Source organism: Ictidomys tridecemlineatus, chromosome 14 (assembly GCF_052094955.1).
Source record: "Ictidomys tridecemlineatus isolate mIctTri1 chromosome 14, mIctTri1.hap1, whole genome shotgun sequence".
In the NCBI taxonomy this organism is placed as follows: Eukaryota; Metazoa; Chordata; class Mammalia; order Rodentia; family Sciuridae; genus Ictidomys; species Ictidomys tridecemlineatus.
This window is the reverse complement of record NC_135490.1, coordinates 32,654,166-32,681,805: the sequence shown is the minus strand read 5'-3', so window position 1 is coordinate 32,681,805 and position 27,640 is coordinate 32,654,166. Positions and strand designations below refer to the sequence as shown.

At 34.0% G+C, this 27,640-nt stretch overlaps 1 protein-coding gene across 2 annotated transcripts in view; it reads right to left on the bottom strand.

The window, feature by feature from the left end:
• Wwc2 (WW and C2 domain containing 2) overlaps positions 1–27,640 on the bottom strand; it is a 212,515-nt gene that overhangs the window by 71,900 nt on the left and 112,975 nt on the right. For both annotated transcript variants that reach the window (XM_078031022.1, XM_040294197.2), the window contains 4 exons: positions 11,753–11,832; positions 6,910–7,039; positions 3,433–3,579; positions 2,325–2,398 (listed from right to left, as the gene is read on the bottom strand). In XM_078031022.1, the coding sequence (XP_077887148.1) occupies positions 2,325–2,398; positions 3,433–3,579; positions 6,910–7,039; positions 11,753–11,832 (431 nt within the window). The remainder of the gene's footprint in view (positions 1–2,324; positions 2,399–3,432; positions 3,580–6,909; positions 7,040–11,752; positions 11,833–27,640) is intronic.

Here is a 27,640-nt window from a genome sequence, read left to right as displayed (position 1 = left end):
GAATCTGTGACTGTTAAAAAAAAAAAAAAAAAGGTTGGATGATATATTCAGACATTCACACCAGAGTATGGAAAACAGAAAAAGGAGATTTTTTTTCCTTTTTCAATGCAAAAAATTGTAAAAGGAATGAAAAAAAAATAACAAAAAAACATAATCAAGAACAAAGATGAAAATAAATCCACATCTTTGTGCCATAAGTTTCTTGTTTTAGTTAGAAATAAAATTGCATTCTGAGACTGCTACTTCAGATGTAGTGTATTTCTGATTTCACCCACCGTCTGCACTTATGATAGATGTACCACCAGCTATTCTTCAGCTTTAATCACAAAACCATAAACAACTGTCTCAACATACTGGAAAATTAACCATCAAAATGCTAAATAAGCATGATGTTATTAGCTTCATTAAGCACATAAAACAAAGGCTGCAGGAGAAAAACAGGTTTCAGAGAAAAAATAACCCATCTCTTTACTTATTCAGAATTGAGGAGGAAAATGCATTTTCAACATATGCATAAACACTTGAGAGATACATTCTCATCACCACCACTAGTAACTTCAAAACAAGACCCCAGATAGTACAGCAATGCAACCAAATGGTAAAGAACTAATAAGGTTTGATGTGACTGGATTAACTAATTGAGCTGGGAGCAACAATGTGAGGGAGTAAGGAAAGGTTCCTATTTATAACATGATCAGACATTAGGGAGATCTCCCATTTTATTTTAGAGAGTATGTACCAAATCTGGGGAATGGAATATGAAGAAGACTTCCAGGAGCACCTGAGAAGAGAAGTGCTGTGTAAGCTCCAGATGGAATTAATTATTAGCAGTCACAGTAAAAAAAAAATAGCCCAAGCTGATCCAAAGGAAGCAGAGTCAAGCCTGTAAGAACCCACGGGGATAAGGACTTGTTCTCCAAGATTAGTTTTGAGTTATAGCCATTCTCCTTCAGAAAACCACACACTTTCTGGGCTTTGTTCACATCAGAACCAAAGAGTTCTGCAGGCTAAAGGGCTGACCTGCACACAGCAAGAGGACCATGGCAGCATCCACCATAGGCCCCAACTGCAAATCAGCTTTCCGAATGCTTACTGATGCCAAGGCCCTAGTCTAGACCCTGAGAAGGAGGTAATAAAGTATAACATTTTTTCTTACCTTCAAGACATTTAAACTTTACTGAGGAAAATGTAAAGGAATTAACGTTAGCTAAGTAAACTGCTATTCAGAAGGACTTGGTGATTTGCTCAAGCTCCCATGGTTAATAATTGGAGAATGAAGCTTAGGTTTCTTTTCAGCAAACTGACAAACCAAGTGATATCAGAAACACAGGTTACAGAAAGTAAACTAATTATTGCACTTATTTTACCTATTTAAATCCAGATAACCTGTAAGAACTATGGTCAATTACTTTAAAATTTTCATCATCATCAGTAATTGTGGGCATACTTCAATATCAGATGGGTTTTCCTCATGGTAGGAAACCATGATACCCTAGCAGGTTCTCAGTGGAGTTTTTCATGCCCATGGAAGGAACATGATGAATTACTTTGTCTCCTGCATGGTAACAATGCAGCTTTTCCCAATGTCTCCTAAATAATAAGCCAATAGCATTTTTAAGCTCTTAAAAGGAAAATATGAAATCAACTCAGTATGATCTCCCTCCAAACAAATAAGGTATGCTATATTTTTTAAACATTTGACTCTCTACTAGATAAGGACAGTGAGGTCTCCTCTGCATCTCATCCCAGAAGAGTCACAAAAGTAAGAAAAAGAAAGCACAGGAGTTATTAAGAGTTTATAAGGTAGAGGAGAGAAATAAGAGTATCTCCTCCTTCTCTCTGACATAAATCAGCTGGAACAAACACCTCAGCACCTTCAACGACATTAGCAGTAAGGTTTCCCTTCAAAGCAGAGGACCATGCTCAAAAGTGTCCACCTCAGATCTCCTCAGCATCTGTCAAATATTGTGCCTAAGCCACTGTATCATGTTTCCAACCCAGGAGCCAAACTTCTCACTTTCAATCCAAAGTCTTAAAGAAGTTTAAAGCTTCTTTTTCCAGAAGAGAAGGGGACAATTTTCCTCCCACACTTTTCATTAATTCTCCTTATTCTTCACCTATGAGGGAAGGGGGATAGGGAGGAGAGAGAGGAGAGGGAAAGCAACCCTTAAGACGCAAATAACTAAGGATATAACCCTGGCAAGAGTGTGTGGGGAGTACCCAGCAGATGTCACCATAGGAGTAAAGATTAAAGATTAATTCTGGAAAATAAAATGATGTTTGGGCCCATCAACCATAAAAAAAAATTTGCTCCCCATCCTTACCTTCTTTTGGCTTCTTCATACTGTAGGCTTAGCCTGACCTTTTCAGCTAAATTTGATCTACTTCTCACTCCAATCTAGTAAAACAAAAAGAAAAAAGTCAATTAACTCTGCTAATGAATGAAGAAAACTGCTTTTGTTCTTAGGAAGTACAAATAATTGAAAAGCTCCAGAAAATGGTACCAAAATGGGAAAGCACCAGTTTAAAAAGGTACTTACTTTATATTCTCAGTAGGGGCAAACATTTCTTTCAATTCAAGCCTGTTTGTTTTTCAAAGACTTTCACATTCACTTTCTCCACACATTAAATTCAAGACAAAAAAGTCAGGTAAATGTGTCTGGTATCTTAAGAGTTTATGAAAGTATATGAGTCAATAAAATTTATGAACTGGAACTGATTTCTTTTCCTTTATGAGCCAAAATTTCCATCATTTAGCTTTAAACTATAAAAAATACAAACTAAATAACCTCAAAAATTAATTTTTAAACGGGTTAAGTCCTACTGTTGATATCTACTTATTTAACTTTCATAGCACATACTTTAAAGAAGTATAAGAGAATACAAAAATAACTGGCGATTTATAGAAAAGTAAATACCTATTAATGGCATTATAAAAGTGAAAATGCAAAGTAGTTAATAATATAATAATATTCAAGTCACATTAAACATTTCCAAAGTCAGCTATAAATCATATATTAAATACTTTAAGGTAATCAACTTCTAATTTATAAAACCAAGTTTTCAAGGTATATAGTTCTATTTTTCATTGACCTTAATGTTCATTTGAAATGACCTAAATTTTCAAGTCTCCAAATTTACTAGGAAAAAGTTCAATTTTCATGTATCTCTAGGCTTTCAACAGTGTCACTAAAGAAATATAGTCCGAAAAAGTTTGAACAAAGCTACCCATATGAGCAAATCTTGATATGCTTGACACCTTGAGAGAAAAGACAGCAATTTTTAAAACCAATCTTAGATGAATGAAATACTGAATGTACTCAGTTGGAATGTAAACCACATGTCTAGCTCCTGCTCCAATTCACCATCTATACTTGTTATTAAGGTCCATCAAGAATGACACTGGGACAACCAACGACACGGGTAACTTACATCTCCAGAAATGCTTGTTTGTGACCCGGCATCAAGGGTCTGTCTGGAGAGAGATAAATGAGAATTCATAGGACTTGATCTCAAATCTGGCTCAGATCTGCCAATGTTCTGATCCAAATGAAACCGCTCCTGCAGCTTAGCAAGACTCTGTCCAAGAAACACAAAGTATTTCATAAAGCTTAACATGTAAGAAGGCAACCATTCCTCACCAGGTAAAATTAAATGGAAAGAGCTAATGTCAGTGGAAAGAAAAAAAATTACTTTATTTTCGGTCCTTTAACCACTTTTTATTATTTTAAAAATAAGATTAAAATATAATTTTGCTCTCACACACACCCACCCCACTTTGGAAATACGTGAATAGATACCAAACAAATTGTCTCACTTTTCCTATGACAGCATTTTCCTGTGAATAATAGTATCTCTACATCTAACAAATGCATTTCTATGTTTAAACTTTATTTAGAAGTCTTAATTTCAATAGGAACTTGCTATCATTTGGATATGGTTTCAGTGTGCCCGCCAAAAGCTCATATACTAGAAGCGCGGGCCTCAGTGGGACAATGTTCAGAAGCAGAGGAACCTTTAAGAGGTGGGGCCAGTGCAAAGTATTTAGTCACATTTATTTAAATGTTTTGTTGTTGTTGTTGTTGTTTAGTTGTAGTTGGACACATATAATACCTTTATTTTATGTGATGCTGAGAATCAAACCCAGCACCTTGCATTTGGCTAGGCAAGTTCTCTATTGCTAAGCCACAACCCTAGCCCCATCATCTTTATAAGAGATTAATATAGTTCTTGAGGTACCCTTGTTAGTCCCCAAAAGGATGGATTGGAAAAGGATAATGTCTGCTCCCTGAATCTGATTCCTGATCTTGTTAGATGATCTCTTCTTCCTGACATCAGGTCCTCCTGCAATGAGGCCTTTACTTGATGGGGCCATATAATCTTGGATTTTCAGCTCGAAACTGCGAGCTAAATAAGTCTTTTTTCCTTATAAAGTACCCAGTTGCTTACAGCAATAGTAAACAAACTTATACATAATCACTCACTCTAAGTAACAGAAATCATGGAAACAAAATATTTTCAATACAATCTTTCATTTTAGGTATATTAAGATAACTTCTGTCTTAGAAGACTTCTACAATTATGTCATTTTACATCTGGAAAGGACTCAAGAGATTATTCAGCTTACATTAATGTTAGAAATTAGAAAACTGAGGCCTCAAAGTTGCTAAGGAGTGGCCCAGCCCTAAGCTGAGTCCATCTACGTGTCCACTCATGACACTGTCCATGGTGGTAAAGGTTGGTTTACTAAAGTGAATAATCAAAAGTGAATGTGCCTGCTATTGGCACTCACTCAGTTCTAACATACTGGGTTTACTTTAGAGGGAGGATATATACAAGTAAAAGTACTAAAAAGAAAAATATTACTTAATTTGCTTTTCTAAAAACCTACAGCAACACTAATAAAAAATGGTTAGAAACCACTATTATCAACTTTAAGAGCCAGCATTTAATCCTGATATAAAAATTTTCATAAGGATAGAAATACCAGAGATCTGGTTCCTAACTTTTTCAATTTGCTTTCCAAGGGATATTTATATAAAATGTATATTTAAGAGGAATAGAACTTACATGGACCCATCAAATAATACATTAGAGAAAAGAACAAAGAAACTTTTCATCTTGGGCAAGTCTTTCCTATTTTTCTGTCTGTAAACTGAAAACATTAGTGTTTTTCAATCTTATCTGTAATAACAGTACACTCAATCAACATAGTCACAATCACTAGGGTGTGAATAAAGATTTTTAGTCAAAACAAAAGATAATAGAAAATAAAATCAGAGTATATCACCAGTACTGAGAGCAGGCATATTTCTGTGAAATTTGTTTTAAGTGTGAACATGTCTGTAGCGATAGGTACACTCCCTTGTATGTCATTAGGTTTTGATGTAAAACATATTTCTTACTGTACTCAGAGAATTTGAAAGTCACAGAAGATATCTAATATCCTTTTCAGCTCTATTGTTGATCTCTGTATCTACTAATAAATTATTTTATATTCTTAAGCAATTGAAAAGAATTTAATCCTTTTATTTAATCTGGTCTCTGAATTCAAAGTTGACAGAAAAAAAATTCAAAGATGACCTAAAATTGTTCAGTTGTAAGGTTCCAATGTAAATTTCTTCAAGCTCCATTAACTTCTTTTTAAAAAAGGAACCACGGTACATATTGCCAAAGCTACTAATTTAATCAGTAGCATAATTATGGAACAAAAACAAAATATAAACAAGTCAAGTCTTGTATATTATATGTGTTTTGAAATCACATATTCTGGGCAATACTGCTCAGAACTCCAGTCCTGCTACTTACCAGTTATATGACTTTAAATAACTTATTTTTCTGTGCTCCAATTTCCTTGTCTATAAGCTGAGGATAATGATATCTTCAGGAGTTGTTGTAAAGATTAAGTAAATTATTTACATGCAAGGCAATTAGAAGGATATACAGGATATATATATATATATATATACTGTATATAAAATATACAGTATTTTTAAGTATTTGTCATTATCACCATTATCTTTTTTATTAGATCTCTTGCAAGTTATTTCAAAATTCCTGAAATGCAAAATCATAGGGATCCAAGAATATTTATATATATTCCACTAACACTTTGAAAACCAAAATGATGTTGACTGTAGTATTTAAATAGAGAGGTTCTGTAAAGAATGCAAATACTACCACTGACTCTTAACATTTTTCGAAAGACACAGACTAAATTCTTTCTTGGCTAGATGAAGAACTCTAAAAGTTCTTAGTGTTTGTGATAATTATGGGATGGAGGGAAAAGAAGAGGAGGAAGAGAGACATCCTTAGAAAAAAACTTGACCATACCTAGTAAGCACTTAGAATATTGATCACTGAATGACTGTTTTCTTTTTTCTACACAATGAGTTTTCTACTATACAGAAACAACAAAAGGATTTTCTACCAATAGCAGCTTTCCTAGGGTAACTATATTGGTATCCCCTAGATGGAACAATATCCCCCACTGAACCCTGGGTTGAAAAGAAGTTATTCTAAGCTACTCACACAGCCTCACCTCAAAAGGCATGACAGGTGACATACCCTATGTATCCGGACTAAGGATCATTGGTTCAGAGAATTTTGCTCATTTGGGTCTCACATGAAATTTTTAGTGAGTTTCAGGGTGCTAATTTTCTTAAATGAGCTCTGGGTTCCACCACCCACTGTCTCAAGGATATTCAGGACCTGACTTCAATTAAGCATATAAGAAGTTTAGAAACAACCTGTTCTCCTCCACAGCAACTAGGCTGCCTCAGAGTCTGCAAAACCTCCCACAGGGCCCCCATTCAGTACAAATGGGATGGAGGTGATGGATGGTCATCCAGACTCTGCCTTGCAGAATTACTTAGAAGGTACAGATTGACTTAAATTGGTATAACATACCTGCATCAGATCTTGTTTTTCTTTTTCTCCTGAGCTAATTGCCTTTCTGATAGATTTCAGTTCAGTTAGAATGGCTTTGGCTTCACTAAGTTCATACCCACTTTGGCCTCCAGACATTTTTTTATCGATTCTGTTAAAAGGGAGGGGGGGAAAGGAATACAAAGAAAAGAAAAAATTCACATGACATGGTACATGTTAAATGAACAGTAGGAGCTAGTTTTGGATGATCTTGGTTAGCTAGCAATTTTACTTCAGGACTCTGATACAATGGAACCATCTTTTCAAGTTGATTGTGTCTCCTCCATTCCTTTTAATCATGTTCAATTAAGATTTCTCCCATCCCCCACCTCATATCTAGTCCATTTCTAAGTATTTAGGGGCTCAAACAATGCATGTATTTTTATTTGTAGTCTGTTTGGATGATCCCACTGCTAGCTAAACCCTATCCTCATCAAACACTGATCCTGACCTCCACCCTGAGGGTAAAGGACAGAGGTATGTGGCATAGCAGAAGATAGAAACACCAATAAATAGCCACCTAAATTACATATCATAATATCTATATGAAACCTAGCACAGTGTCAGCAGTGTGGAAGGCCTTTAATAAATACTTATTTATACTAGTGAGTATCCTGTAATACTTGGATTTACATAAAAAGTATCTATTCTATTTTTAGCAAAAACTGTTTGCTTTGCTGAATGAATTCAAATTTAGGAATAAAACAGAAGGGTAGATATGTTCATTTGTCAACTCGTATTGAATAAACAGCTCTTTAATGAGCTAATTTGTTATGCCTGCAGATCTGCTTACCAAGTGTCTTACAGTCTACATGATCATCATCCTGGGCTAGAGGATTTCATGTAACCTAATTTTTTGTGTTTGAAGGGCACAACCAAAGTACCCAGTTCTCATCAAGAATAGTTGAACATTCTCTTTATGACCATCCTTCTGGTTCCGCCCCAGCTACAATGCTGTCCTGGATTTGTTAAAAATACAACTTGAGTTTTATTTGTGGGTCTAGGCCTTTACCCCATTAGCCATCAGGTATACTATACATGTTCTCAAAAACATACTCCTGGATTTACTCATGGACTCTCCAGAAAAACAGCACCTACTAAATCAGAGAAAATGGATTCTGGGCCCATTTGGTTTAGAATATTTCATCATTAATATGTATTTTCAATGTGAACAGTATAATCTGAAAAAAAAACCCTCATCTTAATTACTCTGCCAAACAAAGTTTATTCAAACAAAGGCAGTTTATAGATAGCATATTTCTCTAACTCCTATTTTAGTAAATATTTTATAATACTGAACAAGCAATTGAAGTCTTTAAAAATCTAATAAAATAAACTTGATCATGAAGTCATTTCATAATAAAATATAATAAATGAAGTTACAGAATTTAACAAATTCACACAAGGTGTTTAGGGTGGGAAGGGACCCTAGAGATACCCTTGTCACACATGCCAAATGAAGAAACTGAAACCAGAAAATTTGTGTAAATTAACCCCTAAACTGAATAAACACTTAGCTTGTAGGGCAGCTATCCTGAAAGGACAAACACTAGCTTGAGGCTCTTATGATTATTACATCTAGAATATTTATGGGAATGGTAAAGTATTTTAAATATTAGTTAATTCAATTTACTCGGGTTGGGGTGTATCAGTGAAATTTTTGGCTCCTCTAAGTATACTAATGTCCATCAACTTAGATGAGGCAAAAGATATTAAATAAAATAAAGTTTCAAGCATAGTACTTTTTAAACTAAAAATAAACAAAACCCAGAAACTTTGAGATTTCATGAAAAAGTTAGAAATACAAGTTATCTGAAACTATCAAGGTGAATTTCCAAAGCCAAAGTAATTTCTTCCTACTTATATAAAATCATTCAAATATATGATAATATATTTAATTGAGAAATAAATTTCATCATTTGAAAATAAAAGCAGGTTAGCTGTTTGTAGAAATAAACTATAGTTTAGGAATAAAAGCAGAACTAGTTCAGAGTGCTAATTTAAATTTCTGAGATACTTAAAAAGATGAAAATTTCTTGGTTGTCTAACTGCTCCAGATTGGTAAATGTGAAGAATAAGCTATTTCATTTGGCATTCCCAATGGAGCCCTTGGTCTTCCTCTCCCTTTCTTTTGTCTCCTTTGAACCTCTCTATTTTACTTCAAATGTCTCTTTATTTCCATGCTTTTCTTTTTTTTTTCTCCTCTACTTTTCATTTTCCACCTTTTCTTTCTTTGACCTGACTATAAAGTAAAATAAAATGAGCACGGCTTGTTGGCCTTTTTATTTTTCCCCTCTTCCTCTCCTTTTGCAGTGCTGGGGGCTAAATCCATGATCTTATACAAGTTAGGCAAGTACTCTACCACTAAGTTACAACCCTAGCCCTTTGCTGGATCTTAACACAAAATGCTATGCTCTTTTGTTCTTAATTTGAGAAGAAACTTTTTTTTAAGCATTAGTTTTTACCCTATATCTGAGTCTTTTCTGCAACAGAAGAGAGTTTCCTTCCCAAGCCTTTTCTGGAAAATGAATATACTCTCAGAGGCAAATTGTTATAGAATCTATATATGCTTTTTGCTTGCTGAGTGCTTCATCATTTCCCATTTTTGAATTCTGAATGCACACTGTAGATAGCAAAATATATGCATCTTCCTGGTATCTTTCTACACATAAGCTACATTGCCTAAGTCAAATTTGAGGCTACAAAATGAATAAGTAACATGCAGAATAAAACAAATATTTATTCACCCAGCATAAAACTATTGTTACAATAAAATGAAAGCTCAAGTTTACATTCTAATTCCAAATTTAGCAAAAATATTCCATTTGTTGTAAATAAGTGAAAAATTACAAAAGCCTAAAATGAAAATCTTTTCCTGAAATGTATCTTCTGTCACAGTCACACAAAAAAGTCCCTTTCTAAGTATCAGGAATGTGGTTTCTTAAAAAGTCAAGTCTCAGTTCAATCAATTATCATTCAATGTTTTAGTAGTATGGTGGTTAATATTTGAATGAAAACAGCTTTATTATGTCTATAGTTAACATCAACAGGAGAGGTCTCTGATGTTAGATATCATATCTTTCTGCTCTTGGTTCAAGGGATTAGACTCATTCCAAAGAATGCCTGATTTTCTACAACAAATGTCTATTGTTTTCTTGTGGAATGTTATTGACAGATTCTTAAACATGCCTTAGATTCCTATAAAAATTGCTTGCAAGCAAACTGCTTTGAAACAATACAGCATTGTCATATCAATATAACAAAAACAGCAAGTTTGGCTAACCTTTAATCCTGAGTGGTGACATGAGTTATAATTTCATGTCCTAAAAATGTTTAACATGTACCTAAACATTTTGTGGCATTCTTCAAAGTTTGTTTTCTCACTGTACCACAAAGTCCTGCTTTATGTTGATACACAACTACTAGATAACACATTTATGTCATTCTAGGTCTTCTGGGTTTTTAGAGGAGCTCTGCAGCCAACAGAGGTACCTAGAACATGGCTATCCTAGAGAACCACTAATATTTTGAGATTTCACAAAGTATTCCTGGGGTGGAGGTAAAAACAAGTATTTCTTAAGAGATCCCCAAATTATTCTAATATGCAATCAGGTCTGAGAAACACTAGAACAGAAGCATCTGAATGAATACCAGTATCATGACTTTATGAGGAAGTGGGCAAACAAAAGCCATAAAACCTAATTCTCAAACTAAAGTCATGTGCCTAGCTGGTGACCAAGAGTAGTAATGGGGCATCCCAAGATACAACTCGACAAACATATAGAATAATCAGCATTTGTTTGTCTGGCTAGTAACACATGTGATTTTTGATGAGGGTAATGCCTTACTGTCCTGGACTGTCCCAAATTTCCTAAAAGCAGAAAGCAGAATAGGAATTCAGTCAAAAAGAACAGAGCTGAGTACTTTCCACAGAGATGGCTCCTGACAGCAGCTTTGCATTCCCAAGGTTCTGCTGAAGGAGATGTCTGGAAGAACATGAAACCTGCTGGAACATGAACTTGACCAGGAAAATACCTAGAACTATGGTACCACAACTGGTGGCATCAAACCTGTGCCATGCAGGGGAGACATGGAAAGTAGCTCAATGTCTTTCAGGTTTTTTTCCTTTCATGAGAGACTGCTGGGATGGGGCAGAGGGGAGACAGACCACCTCAGGCGTGCCTGGTAATGGGGTGGGGATTTCTAGAACTTGCTATCCTTCCTATCAACATTTTCTTTTAATCTGACCCATTCTAAAACTGTTCTGAAGGCCCATCAGATTTCAGAATTGAAATGTAAAGGACAGAAGGAAGCAGGAAATGAGCAACTTTGAGCTCTTTGAAGAAACCTAACTTGTTCTTGCTCCCTTGCTATCAATTAGGGTTAGACTCTAGTCATCTGTGGGACTGACAGAGAGGAATGGAGATGCCTCCAAGAGCATTCAGGGCAGCTGCAGGCTCAGAGGGAATCAAGTAGAGCCCACCCAGTTCAGTCCCTAGTACAGAACATTAAAAGGTACTTTCAGTGATTGTTTTCTTACCTTGGAGGCTGGCAGGGGTCCAGGAGACAAAGTTAAGTTTCACTTTGGTTTTTTGTATCTCCAATGATTAATAAAAACTTCAGATGTTTTCAAAGTGTATAGATTTTTCCCAAGTTTTTTGTTGTTAGTTGATTGGTTTTTTTTTTTTATTTCTGGTACAGAGCTCTGAGCATTTTACTTTGTTTCCTTGAGAAATCTCTTAAGTAATCTCTACTTCTATTTTCTTTGTATTAGTTAGGGAGTTTGAATTATTGTAAAATCAATTTCAGTATTTTTTATACTCACTGTTGCAATGTTTCAAAGCCTTGTTCTTTATAGAGCAGTTCTTGCTTCATTTGTGAGAGTTCTCTCTTCAGCTTTTTTACCTTTGTGAGAAATCCATGTAAATATTCATGTTCACAAATAATTAGCAACATAGCACATTTATTTTTAAAGATAATAAATTAGTAAACTATTAAACACAGGGTCATTATTTTAAGTAACATTCACTTTCCCAGTTTTTCCTGCACATAAATTCTATGGAAGGAATTGTCAATGATGTATAGAATTACTGCTTCACTGTCATTATCAATAAGCAACATTCCAATGGGCTAGGTATTATAATGGTCTTTGATTTGTGGTACAGAGCCAATAAGTGACAGACTCAGAACTTTAAGCAACAAGATCTCCAACTTTTAGCATTCCCTTCCCTTCATTTCCTTCATTCCCTATACTTGGGAACCACTGGCCACTCTGCTTCTCAAATGTCCCCAGCAGTGCTCCTGTGGGTGCCATCCTCTCTGCCTAGAAGGCTCTGCCCCAGGCTTCTAATGGCTGACTCCATCTTGTCACATCAAATTTAGTTCAAACACTACCTTTTCATTAGGATTTCAATAACCATCGTAGACATGCCATCACTCTTATTTATTTCAGAGTATTTTTCAATAGCTAAAATTTTTGTGTACTTATTTGTTTTTTGTCCTTCATGGGAAAGTAAGCTGGATCACACCAGCTATATCTTAAGCATTTAAAACAGCACCAGGCAAACAGTAGGGGAAATCAATAAATACTGCTGTCACACTGACAAAAAAAAAAGTTCCTGTTGTCAAATATATTCTTTGGCAATAACAATACTAAAATTTGATGAATTAGAAAAATAGCACATGCCCAGTTTAGTCATGAACAAAAGTCTTCATACAAGGGTCAGAAACTCATTACCATATATTAACTTATAGCTGTAAGTTGTAAACACATTCTATTGCAAAGTATTCTAATGTGTTTTGAACTTTTATTTTCAATTTATTTCACTCAATACATAAATTTATTGACTCTCCACTATGTGTCAGGTTCTGGGCTTGGCATATGAACAAAGCAGACATGGTCCCTGCCCTCAGGGACCTTAAAGAACCATGGAGGAGCCAGATAGTAAGCTAATAATTGCACAACAAAATAAATATTACAAATTACTAGAGATGCTATGCTGGAAAAGTTCAGATACATCAAGATACATAAGAAATGAACCTAAATCCAAGGGATTGGATAAAGCCTGTTCTGGAAATGATGTTTAAGTTGAGAGGGAAGGTTAACAGGGTTCACTTAGTGGGGAAGAGGACTCGGCAAATCTCTGGAATTTAAAGAATGTTATAGTTGCTGGATTATAGAAGGAAGGGGTAGCATGAGATGAGACTGTAGAAGGCCTCATTATATATAACTTGAAGCATGTTGAATATTTCAAAATCTTATCCTAAGAACAATGAGGGATTTTAAAGCATGGTCTGCTTAATGATTTTTAAATGATCACTGTATTTTAAAATGTCATCTGTGGAGATTGGACTAGGGGCCAAAAGGGGCCACGACACCTGCACTATGGGTTGGTGTGTTGGGTAGAACCACAGAAAGACAAAACCAGAGGAGACAGAAATCAATAGGACTTGGTAATGGACTTGTTGTGGTGGGTGACAGAAAAAGAGTTATCAAAGATCATGTTCAAGATTCTGGCTTGGCAACTAAGTGGATGAAAGGTGCTTTCCTGGAGTGGAACCAAATCTGAAGAGACTTCAAAGGCAATTGGAACTGGGCACAGTGGCCCATGCCTGTAATCCAGCAGCTTAGGAGGCTAAGGTAGAAAGATTGCAAGTTCTAAGTCAGCCTCAGTGATTTAGCAAGGACCCTGTCTCAAAATTAAAAAAAAAGAAAAGAAAATAGGACTAAGAATATGGATCAGCGGTTAAGTGCCCCTGGGTTCAGTCCCTAGTATCCCCCATCCAAAAGGGGGGGCGGTGGAATGTGTAAGACTTGAAGAAACATCTGAACTAAAGACATAAAATCAAGATTCACTGACATTGAGATGGTATTTCAGAGTATTACTATAAAAGAAGAGATCTTAGAAACAAGCCCGAACACTTTCATTATTCAGAAGTCTGTCAGAAGAGACAACCTGTGAAGCAGTGGCAAGAGAAGTAGGAAGAAAATAAAGGAGCATCACAGAACACAAGGGAAAAGGAGACTAGGCACCATGAGGAATAAAATGAGAAGGACAACAGCTGTGTAATACTTACGTTTGCATATTGTAAGGCATAGTACTTTGGATAAAGTAGATTTCAATAACTGAATATTAACAACAATCTGCTGTGTTTATCTGAATGTTTAACAGTTTGTGCCCTAAAGCATTTATAAATTTATTTGGGAATATAAAAGAAATAATTATATTTCAAGGTTCAACTTAAAAATACAAAGAGAAGCATACACATGCTATTGGAATTTAAAGGAGGAAGGGGTTACTTATGGCTTTGAGGATGAAGGTTGACCTCATGGAGAAGGAGGTATCTGAACTAGACTTTGAAGATGTTATGATTATAATACTGATGAAGAGCAATGAGCTCATTCATAGTATATCATAAAAATATTTCAGCTTTTAACATTAGATTATTATCATGTCAAAAGAGCCATCGGCAATCAATAGCTCATTCCATATGTACTTCTATTTCTGATGGCATTCTCAAGTGCTTTTTGTTAAAGACTATAATATTTTTAACTTAAAAATAAAAGTTAAAATCCATCAATCAATAGCAACTCTAATAGCTGGGCTGAAACCTGACTGAGCCTCTGAAAACATAATTGATAAAAACAATGGTGATATTGGGACCACTTAAAAAAAACAAATTACAATTAGTATATCTCATTGACATAAAGGAGCATTCTACTTAAAATAATTTGGATTGTGATAACAAAGCAATTTAGATTTATTTTTCCTGTGGTGCTGGGGGTTAAACCCAGGGCCTATGCATGTAAGGCAAGCACTCTATCAACTGAGCTATATCCCCAGCCTCAATTTAGATCTTTTAAAAAAAAATATTTAAAACATTCTATATCTTGAAGAGATATAGAATACTCCCATGTTCACAGCTGCATGATCTACAATAGCCAAGATGTAAAAATAACCTAAATGGCCACTGACAGATGAATAATGAAAATATAACCACAATGAAATATTATTTAGCCTTTATTTTAAAAAGGAAAAAAAAAAGGAAGAGGAGGAAACACTGTAATATGGGACCTGAGGACATTATATTAAGTGAAATAAACCAGTCACAGAAGGACAAATACTGCATGCTTCCACTTATATAAAATACCTAAAATAGTCACAATGACAGAAACAGAATGTAGACTGGTTTGCCAGGGGCTGGAAGGTGAGGTAGTGAGGAACTGCTGCTGAATGTGCAACAAGTTTCACTATATAAGATGAATAAGTTCTAAAGATCTTCTGAGCAATATTGTGCCTATAATAACAATGTTGTGTTGTACACTTATAAATCTGTTAAGTGAATCTTTTTAAGTTTTCTTACCATAATAAAATAAGAATTAAAATTTTTTAAAGATCTAAAGTTAACTTTTGAAAAACTTAAACTCTTCTCAGATGGGTGACAATGACAGAAAACTAAACTGTGCTTTCTTTTTTTTTGACATTATTTAATTTACCTAAAGTTGGCTGTAAGCTACCATTTTTATTTTGGGACATGTTAGTGTTTTTCCTGAATGGTTCTTAGCTCTCAAATATTTATGTTGTATTTAAATTTTGTTAACTATAAAAAAATCATTCCCTAATTGCTAGAGATGTTGAACATTTTTTTCATATATTGTTGATTAATTGTGTATCATCTTCTGAGAAGTGTATGTTCAGTTCCTTGGCCCATTTATTGATTGAGTTATTCAGTTCTTTGGTGTTAAGATTTCTGAGTTCTTTATATACCCTAGAGATTAGTGCTCTATCTGATGTGCATGTGGTAAAAATTTGCTCCCATTGTGTAGACTCTCTATTCACTTCACTCATTGTTTCTTTTGCTGAGAAGAAGCTTTTCAGTTTGAATTCATCCCATTTATTGATTCTAGATTTTAATTCTTGTGCTACAGGTGTCTTATTAAGGAAGTTGGGGCCTAATCCAACATGATAGAGATTTGGGCCTACTTTTTCTTCTATTATGTGCAGGGTCTCTGGTTTAATTCCTAGGTGCTCTATTTATGTAATATGAATTTAATTGCATTCTTCTGTCATATATAATAAATTAGAATAAATAAAGTAAAACAAATAAATAAATAAATAATTTCCATTATACTAACAAGTGTAAACATGTTATTTCCAACTAACCATTATTTCTAATTGGTTTGGTTTTGAGAGGTATTAAATAGTAGTCCAACCACGTTTTTTCTCTGGAACCATGTGATATCATTAGATATTGGAGGATCAATGCTTCTATTCTTCCATTTTCAGATCCACCCTCATGTAGGACACCGAATGTTAAAAACAAATGTCCTTAGATCACAGTTACAGAACTGATTAAATTAAACTAATAGTGCCTTGCAAACTTAACACAATATAGGCTCTATTAGGAACCAAAAATGAGAAGAAATTCATGAGCAGTTTTATGTATTTTCAGGCATTGTGCTAAATACAAATAACTTCTGTTCAATCCTCACAACTACTCTGTTAAACATAATTTTAATTCTTATTTTATATGTGAGGAATCAGGGACCTGAAGAGAAAAAGTAGGTAACCTGCTAAAGGTTGCCTGTTACTAAGCAGTAAAGACCAGTCTAGAACCCAGGAGATTTTTTAATTCCTTTAAATGTTTTAGCTATTAATATCATGACAATACATATAATATGAAAGACAAACCAAAACTGTAGCAAAATCACTTATATAAATCTATACCCTTTATTCTACCTTAGAAGCTAGCTACATTATTTCTATAACCCACCAGAACTGAAGACAAGAACAGCCCACAAGTCCTAGAGCCTGTATTTTCTCTTTTGTACTGAACTTTCTGCAGCTGTAGCCTACCATTTAATTAAGGTCTATTTCTATGAAATCAAATCTCACAACCCAGAGTACTAAATTAGAGGCAAAAGACCCAAGACTTTTGCACATATCCTGCTTTCTATACTGACTATGCTAAAGAAACTGACATTTAAAATTGATTTCAAAGTTATCTCTGAAACCTAGGAAGACGCTGTGATTAAATGTGGTAAGTATGACTAGAAATCACAGAGCTTCTTAACATCTTGTACAATCTGAGTATAATAAGTTTATTTCAAAAGAAGGAAAAAGAAGAAGATAACAATAAAGAAAAGTAAATTCTAAAACCTGTAGACCTCAGAGAGATCATAAGACAGGTAGGTTTCATAAATTTGCCCTTAAAGGGAAACTTGCAACATTAAAGACATAATGAGCAAAATGGTATTTTACTAATGACTACCTTATCTTTTCACCATTACTCCATTGTCTTGCAGGGATCTCCTTTTGCAAGCCAATAAAGGGCAACTGTCAACCTGCTCCTGCTGGAAATCTTTCTCCAAATACAACTTCCACCCTTCTAAAATCCTCACCATTCTGCTTTCCCACTAAATCACCTTTAAGTGCAATGAAAAAATCAACTCCAGATAGTCAAAGGATCAAGAATGAAATACTTTCTAGCTTATCTAAAAAACAGAGAAAAATAGAACCATTCATGATTGTTCAAAATGCCAGAACCATTTATGATGACTAATAAGTGGATTCTGTCATCAGAAAAAAGACAATTAGAAAAAAAAATTCTAACTTAAACAAAAATAAGAGCCATTGAGAAAAACTATATGAAACATTTCTGAAAAACACTATCTCACAATACAAACAATAAATAAAAATGTAGAACATCAATGCTAGATCTCTATAAAAACATAAAATAAACCAGCAAGTTACCATATGACCCATCAATTCTATTTCTGGGCAAATACCGAAAGAAATGAAATGTATTTCCACAAACACATGTACATGGATCTTCATAGCATTACTCATAAGAGTCAAAAGATAGAAGCAATCCAAATACCCAGCCATTGAAAGGATAAAAGTAGTATATCTGCAGGCTGGAATACTAGTCAGCTAAAAAATATGCTGCAGCACAGATGAACCTTGGAAACACTATGCTAAGTAAAAGAGACCACTATTTGTATCATGCCATATGTGTGTGTGTGTGTATTATATATATCCAGAACAGGCAAATCTAGGGAGATAGGAAATAAAAGAGTGGCTGCTTGGAGTTCCAGGGGTAGAAAAGGGAGGTGTAGGGAATGAAGAATAACTTAAATGAGTTCATGATCCTTCAGAACAGCAAAAATGTTTAAAAATTGCATGGTGTGATGGATGTCTAATCATGAATATACTAATATCCATTATATTATATACATTTTACATAGGCAAATTATACAAAAAATGAATTATTTCTCAATAAAGCTGTTAAATTTAAAAATAAAATAGCAAATGAAATGGAAAAAGTAGAACATCACAAAAAACAAATTAATCACCTCCCAACAAAGACAAAATTGAAAACCATATATCATTACTTATCAAACTTCAAAAAATAAATACAAATGACAAAAAAACTTAGCCAAATGGCCTCCATTTCAGATAAACACCCAAGGTGTTAATGGTGCTCGGCAAGGCCTGCAGGTTATCTTCATTTCATTGCCTGAATTTCTCATCTCCTCCCTCCCCTTCTACTGTGGCCAAATTTGACTTCATATTATTTCTGAAAGACCAGACCTATACCTGTTCCACATCAAGACCTAATACTGATTTTTTTCCCATCTAACTTTTTTACCACCTCTGTCCATTCTTTTTGTAGATTACACCTTCTCAGCGATGCTTACTCAGGATATCCTATTCAAAACTGTGACCAGGTCTCCTTTGTTCCACATGCCCCACTATACAGTACTTATTCCAATTTGGATTGAATTTTTTAAAAACATGAATAGAAGCTGATTTTATTAAAATGCTTTCTATCTGCTGAAATGATTATTTAATCTTTATAATATTTATTTTCAAATTCTAAACTATACTCTTAGGATAAACCAAATTTAGTCATAATATATTATTTGTAAATGTTTCTGTATTTAGTTTATCAATATCTTATTTAAGATTTTTACATCTTTGCTTATGTGGCTGGCTCTTGTATTTTAATACACATAAAAATCTTTTCAGAATTTGGTTTCTGTTATGCTAGCTTAATCTTGATAGTTTCTCTGCAATTTCATTGATTGGGTTATTCAGACTTTTTTCCTTTACCTTGAATCATTTTTGGCCAGTGATATTTTATTTGGATTTTTTTCATTTCATCTGGAAATTCAAATAAAATAGTTTGGTTTTTTTTTTGTGTGTGTGTGTGTGTGTGTGTGTTGTGTGTGTGTTTTGTGTGTTGGGGGCTGGGTACTGGAAATCGAACTCAGGGTTTATGCTTGCCAGGCAAGTATTGTACCTACTGAGCCACATTCCCAAGCCCTTCTGGCATAAATTTTTCATAATGTTTTCTAAGCATCTGTAGTTTAGTCTGTCTTTTCAGTTCTTGTACTTTATTAGTTCTTTTTCTCTTATTTTTGAGTCAACCTGACAGACATCTATCAATTTTATTGTTCTTTCAAAGAACCAACTTTTGCTATGTTGACCCTGTGTATTACAGAGATGTTTTGTCTTTCAAAATATTTTCTACTCTTCACGTGACTTCCCTTCTTATATTCTTTGGATCTAGATTTATTCTGTTGTTTATACACTAAATGCATTGCTCATTAAGACTTATTTTCTAGTCTATATATTTAAAGCTTCAAGGTTTTTCTGTAACTTTCTACACTATTAGCACTATTCACTAACTACAGACTTTTTGGACTTCTCCAGTTTTTTCACTTTGGTCTTTTTTCCTGCAGCCTATCAGATTGTATTCAGCTGTCAAGCCTCCTTAGGCTCTTCCAATCTCTGACAATTTCTGAATCTTTCCTTGTCTTTAATGTCATTCATTTTTGAAAAGCATTGCTTGGATATTTATAAACAGTGCCTCAATTTGGGTTTTCTTGATACTGTGTCATAATTAGACTGAGATTATGGATTTGGGGAAAGAATAGAACAAAGGTGTTGTGCCCCCTTCATTAAATGATATTAGAATGCATGCTGTCAACATATTGCTGGTGATGTGAAACTTCACTGGTTATAGTAGGAATAGCCAGGTTTCTTCTCTTTAGTTATACTGTTTTTTTCCTTTCTAAACTCTTTCTATCAGCAAATAACCACTGAGTCCAGCCCAGAAAGAAATCAAAAAATTAAGGAACACGTTAAAAATCACTAGAGTTTAATAACACATGTTTGAGGAGGTATACTTTGAGGCTATGGAAATATCCTGTTTTTCAAAATTTACTTAGCAATTTTAGCAAATGACATTCATGTTTCTTTGACCCATTATTATTTAGAACTGTGTTTGTGGACTTCCAAATTAAGTAGTTACTAAACTTACAACAAACACACTGAAAAGAAAACACCTTAAGTATACCATTCAATGAATGACCCCAAAGTTAAGCATGTAATGGTAAAGAGTTGAAGAAATAATACATTATCAAAATCCCAGTAGGCCATTCTTGTGCCCCTCTAAATTACCTTTCCTTTTAACTAAAAGGTAACCATTATTATAAATTTTAACCCTAGGTGTAGTTTTAACTTTTTTGAACTTCATATAAATGAATTCACATTCAGTTTCTATTCATGTGTATCTCCTGGTGGCTAGCAACAGTCATTCAGCATTTGTTGTTGGCATGCAAATGTGTTTACTTATTTTTACTACTGTATGAAGTTCTACTAAACGGCCACGCAAAATGTATTCACCCATTCTGCTACTGACAAGACATTTCAAGTTTTAGGTATTACCATGAACATTCTACTCATTGGCATTAGATGTGCATAGGATTCAACTTGACTAGAAAAGGACAGTTTTCCAAAGTGACTGTGCCACTTTATTCCCATCAGCAACAAAGAGTTTCTCTTACTCCACATCCCTGACAATCCTTTGTATTGCTGATACTTTTTACTTTGGCTCTTTTTGAAATGTGTGGAAAAATCAGGGTTTTTTAAAATTTTTATTTTTAATGCATTTCTTAAAAGTTCATTATGATCTGAGAAAGTAATCTAATTATTTGAAATTTATTCAAACTAATCCAAAGGCTCAATATATAGTCAGCTTTCATGAACGATCTAAGTGTGCTTTAAAATAAGTACTCCCCACTTTTGGCAGACTGCAATACTTGTTAATTAGATTAAATTTATCAACCATGTTATTCATCTATTCTACACTGTTACTAATTTTTTTATCTGCTTGACCAATTAATGAGTTATACCAGAATCTTCCATAATGTGTTTGTTATTTTTCATTTGATTTTCTGATAGTTTATGCTTTATATATTTTGGGCCCACATTTTAAGGAAGCAATTCAACTTCATGGCCCTCTTCTTTTTCTAGTTAAGCATTTTGCCTTCAAATCTATCAACTCATATTTCTATTTTTGTTTCACTATCACACTGTTGTAAATACTATAGATCAGTATGTTTTAAAAGATTTACACATTACACACTACTGCTAATCCAACTGCAATACATTCAGAGTTCCTTAGAGAAATGTTTGATTTCAGGTCTAGTGGAAAAGGTCAAGGACATTTTTAAGACCAGAGTAAAAGAAAACTATCAGAATACTAGAATAAAAGGAGTCAATGTAAAGAGGCTCCTAAAAGTATATGATAGGACAATTTGAGGATCAATGAGCATTATAATTACAAATCTAAAAATATCAATTATGTTTAAATTTGTGAGCACATAATTTGTAATCCTTAGTGAAATAAAGAATCTAGATGATGATTGAGAATGACTGTTAAAATTTAGAAAAAGGAAAAACAAGATACCAGCCTCCTAATGGACATACACAACACTTTCCATAACAAATTTTCCCAACTTCCCCAAAACACCTTGATGTCACAATCCTCTACCTTTAATTTTCATTTTAAAGAAAACACAGAGGGCAACCAAATAAATTTGCTCATGTACACAATAGAAAAATAAGATACAAAAATTAGACAGGGAGGACCTCTAAAATGACCTGATTATTTTGAATAGTTACAAAGAAAAGATGGTGAATAAAATAGAAGTCAGAAATATATTTATCAACCACAATCTATAGACCATGTTTGGGCCCTGACTCAAATAAACCTACAACAACAACAACAACAAAAGATTATGACACAAATAGGAAAAACCAAAATTGACAAAGAATTTGGATAGTATAAGGAATTCTTAACATTTTAAAAGTAATAATGACAAGAACAGCAATAGTGCTTTTTAAGACTCCCCAGTTTATAGAAACATATGCTGTGATATTTATAGATAAAATGATATATGGTCTCTAATCATCATCAAAATAAGTCAGTGGGGTGTGAAGTAAAAGAACAAAACTTTTGAGGCATGTGATGGATATGTGAAAGACCATTCTGACTATTCATGTGTAGTGTTTGATATTTTCCACAATAAGGTATTCTTAAGCTAACTGCTCCTAGTTTACTTTTATTTTTTTAATTTTTCCTATCCCTGCTTAGACATTTTTCCAGGCTTTATAAAATTCTTTAAAATTGATCACTTATTTAGTCAATTAGATTTATTTATCATTTAGTCAATCTTGCCTACTCAGATAGTATATTCCCTCCTAGGAGAAGTTAACTGCATTTAATTTTGTAAAATGCTGTGAATATGCTGGATATGAAGGTGTTGGAAAAAGCACTTAGAAAGATTGATATGATGGTTTATACAAGAGAGGAGAAACTAAATATCTCTTCAATAAGAACCAATGTAAATAAAGGATTTCTTTTATGCATATATTATTTAGCCCATAATACAGTACCCTTTGATGTTAGAAAGAGGCAAAATCATTAAAGAGAAAAACAAAATATTGTAAAATCTATAACTGTAATTAAGTTTTATAGTTTCACTCTCTTCAAGGTCAGAGTACACTTTTTGAAAAAAAGATAGTACCATACTATAAAACTTATTTGAAGTTACTAGCATAATAGATAATATAAGTTCTTATATTAAATAGAATATTATACTCTCATTTTCTCTTGAAATGTTCCTTTTTAGTAAATGAGTCAAGTCTTATCATTTCTAATTTCATTCAAAATTCACTAAGACTGCTTTAATATTTTCTAACCAAATACCAGTCACAACACAAATTGATTTCCAAACATCTTAAGGATAAACCATATTTCTGCAAAACTTTTTGTCACAAAATTAGCATTGCTTTCTCTCCTTTGACACCCTGAAATAAGGGAGGCTACAACTTAAAAAACTTAGAATGTAAGCTAAGTTTTAAATTAGTGTGAACATAAAGATATTTTCCAAGTCTGGCCAAGTAATTTATATTCTGAGAATCCATATTTCTTTTCATTTGGAAGCACACTGCTATGATTTTTGCTATATTAGATCACTAATTAAAGTATTACATTTTGATGTACACATAAATTAATTACTTTAACTCTATTCACTTACAAACCAAATCTTAAATTCAACTGCCAATCTTTTAAATCTATGCCCAAGATTAAAAAGAGGTGAGATTGTGGCTGACTTTTCTAAGTTCATTATCACTGTTAAAAATAATTCAAAGTGATTCCATTTAAACAATGTATAAGTAGATATCGAGAAAAAAAGATAGTACACTGTTAATTAATAACACTGTCCATTAATCAGTTGTGTGTTAGGAATACAAAAAAAGTACAAAAAAAATTAATCAAAGGGGCCTTAATTTACTTTATCTTACAAAATTCTAAGTTGTGTATGTTGTGGGGCTTAATAAATTTTCCAATGCCTCTGTCTTTCTGAAGATTTTCTTTCACATTTTCAACATTCTATTTTAGATTAATAAACAACCATAAAAACTTAATTAAAATTCATCAAAAAATTCTCCACTAAATTTTCACCACATCTCACCTATTTGCAATCTTAAGCACAGATTTTTCTTTTAAATTGAAGTTGAAGTTTAGTTTGTATGAGATATCTTATTCCTTACCTCAAGAATATTAAGGTCTAAATAGCTATAAGAATAAATAATAGTAAAAATTTTTACATTATTCTTCATGAAAGTTAATTTTTTTCAAGTAATTAAATACAACATTTTAAAAAGTTATGAATAGCTTAATAAGGAGCATTAACTTATTTATTTCACCATTTCAACAAATATAATGATGGTATCAGGAAATATTGTTACTCCGTTAGACCCAGAAGGACACTAAAGTCCAATGATCATCACTACCTATGACCACAATATTAAAGAATGCGAAAAGAGATTTCAGACAGATATTCCTAAATACAGGGTTCCCAAAGAACTGAATGGCCACCTCTGATTGAGTAAAACAAACAAGGTACAATACTAATACTGTTGCATCAAAATAACGAAGTATGAAACTAATGTTTGGCTATTCCTGAAAAATTGTTATTGTGACCAAAATGCAGGCAAATACATGGAGACATAAGCAAGGAAAAGTTAGTTTATTCCTGCATTACTATTCCTGTGACATTAATTGTGAAAGGGATTTATATACACAGGCATTTTCTTGGCTGGATAAGTAAGGTAGGTAGGCCAGCCAAGAAAGGCCAGATTATCAAAATCTCAAAAACTCTGACACATTATCCATCTACTTCTGACAGTGCTACCTGGCCAAAATATGCACAAATACTGGAGAGAACCAGAGTATCCAAACCATGACACAGCTCCAAACATCACAACAGTATAAGCCATGTATAAGCCACAATGGCCATATAGCTGAAGAAGCATTTCTAAAAAAGACCTTTTCACTGCTCACAAATTTTAAACAAGCTGGGCTCAGTAGCACATGCCTGTAATCCCAGTGGCTCAGGAGGCCAAGGCAGGATTGCAAGTTCAAAGCCAGCCTCAGCAACTTAGTGAGGTCTCTAAGCAACTTATCGAGACCCTGTCTCAAAATAAAAAATAAAAAGGGCTGGGGATGGAGATCAGCAGTTAAGCAACCCAGAATTCAATCTCTGATAGCAAAAAAAAAAAAAAAAAAAAAAAAAAAAGATTTAGGATGAAGTTACATGGCATAGAAATTTCTGGTTATTTGCATGAGATACTGTAGTATGTTTTTATTTTTAAATCCCTCCCTCAGTTTGTACATTTCCTACAAGGGATTTAAATGGACAGACTAACAATCCCTTTTATTTTATTTAGCCTAACAGATCACAGAAATATACACAGTATAGAAATACAGTAGCACTTGACAAACCAATACATAACAGTCTTGAGAAATGTTCAGAGAAATATTAATGAATTGGTACCATAAGGTCATTTATTATAGAATGACACAGATCTCCATAAATGGCTTCATAAATTAAGAAATCCAAACAGAAGAGAGGTTTTACTTCCAGTAACTATACATATTCTTGTTTGTATTTTGCTTGTTTGTTTGGGTGCTGGGTATGAAATCAGGGCCTTGCTCATATTATGCACACCCTCTACCTTTGAGCTATACACCCAGCCCATACATAAACTTTTTCCATGCTCTTTCTCTGAGAACAATGAGGAAAACTAAACTAACTAAACAGTAAACATTATTTGAAAGCACTAGAGAACTATTAAGTCTGCAAGAACTTATGTTAAAGACCCAAAAGATAAAGGAAGTTCAGAATCATGCTCCAAATACTGTACTGTTCTTCCTTCTGAGATACTTACCTATAAAATAAACTGAAAGGTGGGAGAATGCAATAACTGAGGACTGAGATATAGAGAGCTATTGGCAGTCTCACAGAGCTGAGAAGCAGGAAGGGAGAGTTTGGCAGTTTAGCCTCAATCAAGCAAAAGGTGCCCTGATAAAGCATCCTCAAAGAGTTCAGTTGGGATTTTGAACAGAAAAGGTAAACTACAAACAGATGTAATCTTAGAACAGAACCAAAGCCCAGATTTTAGTCATTGCTAACATTGACTAGATTAAAATTATCTGACCCTGATACAACTGCCTGTAAGAAACAAAGCTAAATACCCTCTGAGGGATGGTAAGATCATCCAAAGCCTCATGTTAAGACTTTTCTATATGTTGTTAATAAAAAAAAAAAAAAAGTAAGCAACTCTAAGAGTCAAGCATTAACCAAAACAAACAGGCGGGTGGACCAATGGTATAGAATAGAGGACACAGAGACTAATCCACAAAGCTACAACTATCTTATATTTGATAAAGGAGCTAAAAGCATGCAATGGAGGAAGGATAGCATCTTCAACAAATGGTGTTGGCAAAACTGGAAATCCATATGCAACAAAATGAAACTGAATCCCCTCCTCTCGCCATGCACAAAAGTTAACTCAAAATGGATCAAGGAGCTAGATATCAAATCAGAGACTCTGCGTCTGATAGAAGAAAAAGTTGGCTCCAATCTACATATTGTGGGGTCGGGCTCCAAATTCCTTAATAGGACACCCATAGCACAAGAGTTAATAACAAGAATCAACAAATGGGACTTACTTAAACTAAAAAGTTTTTTCTCAGCAAGAGAAACAATAAGAGAGGTAAATAGGGAGCCTACATCCTGGGAACAAATTTTTACTCCTCACACTTCAGATAGAGCCCTAATATCCAGAGTATACAAAGAACTCAAAAAATTAGACAATAAGATTACAAATAACCCAATCAATCAACAAATGGGCCAAGGACCTGAACAGACACTTCTCAGAGGAGGATATACAATCAATCAACAAATACATGAAAAAATGCTCACCATCTCTAGCTGTCAGAGAAATGCAAATCAAAACCACCCTAAGATACCGTCTCACTCCAGTAAGATTGGCAGCCACTATGAAGTCAAACAACAACAAGTGCTGGCGAGGATGTGGAGAAAAGGGTACACTTGTACATTGCTGGTGGGACTGCAAATTGGTGCGGCCAATTTGGAAAGCAGTATGGAGATTCCTAGGAAAGCTGGGAATGGAACCACCATTTGACCCTGCTATTGTCCTTCTCGGACTATTCCCTGAAGATCTTAAAAGAGCATGCTACAGGGATACTGCCACCTTGATGTTCATAGCAGCACAATTCACAATAGCTAGACTGTGGAACCAATCCAGATGCCCTTCAATAGATGAATGGATTAAAAAAAAATGTAGCATTTATACACAATGGAGTACTATGCAGCAATAAAAAATGACAAAATCATGGAATTTGCAGGGAAATGGACGGCACTAGAGCAGATTATGCTTAGTGAAGCTAGCCAATCCCTAAAAAACAAATACCAAATGTCTTCTTTGATATAATGAGAGCAACTATGAACAGAGCAGGGAGGAAGAGCAGGAAGAAAAGATTAACATTAAACAGAGACATGAGATGGGAGGGAAAGGGAGAGAAAAGGGAAATTGCATGGAAATAAAGGGAGACCCTCATCGCTATACAAAATTACATATAAGAGGTTGTGAGGGGAATGGGAAAATAAACAAGGAGAGAAATGAATTACAGTAGATGGGGTAGAGAGAGAAGATGTGAGGGAAGGGGAGCGGGGATAGTAGGGGATAGGAAAGGTAGCAGAATACAACAATTACTAATAGGGTATTATGTAAAATTGTGGATGTGTAACCGACGTGATTCTGCAATCTGCATTTGGGGTAAAATTGGGAGTTCATAACCCACTTCAATCTAATGTATGAAATATGATATGTCAAGAGCTTTGTAATGTTGTGAACAACTAATAAAAAAAATAATAAAATAAAAAAATGTTTAAAAAAAACCAGACCAGACCAAGAATTCAACATATAGGGTATATTCATATTGTATTAATCAAGACGTGAAAATTTAAAATATTGAGATTATTTTG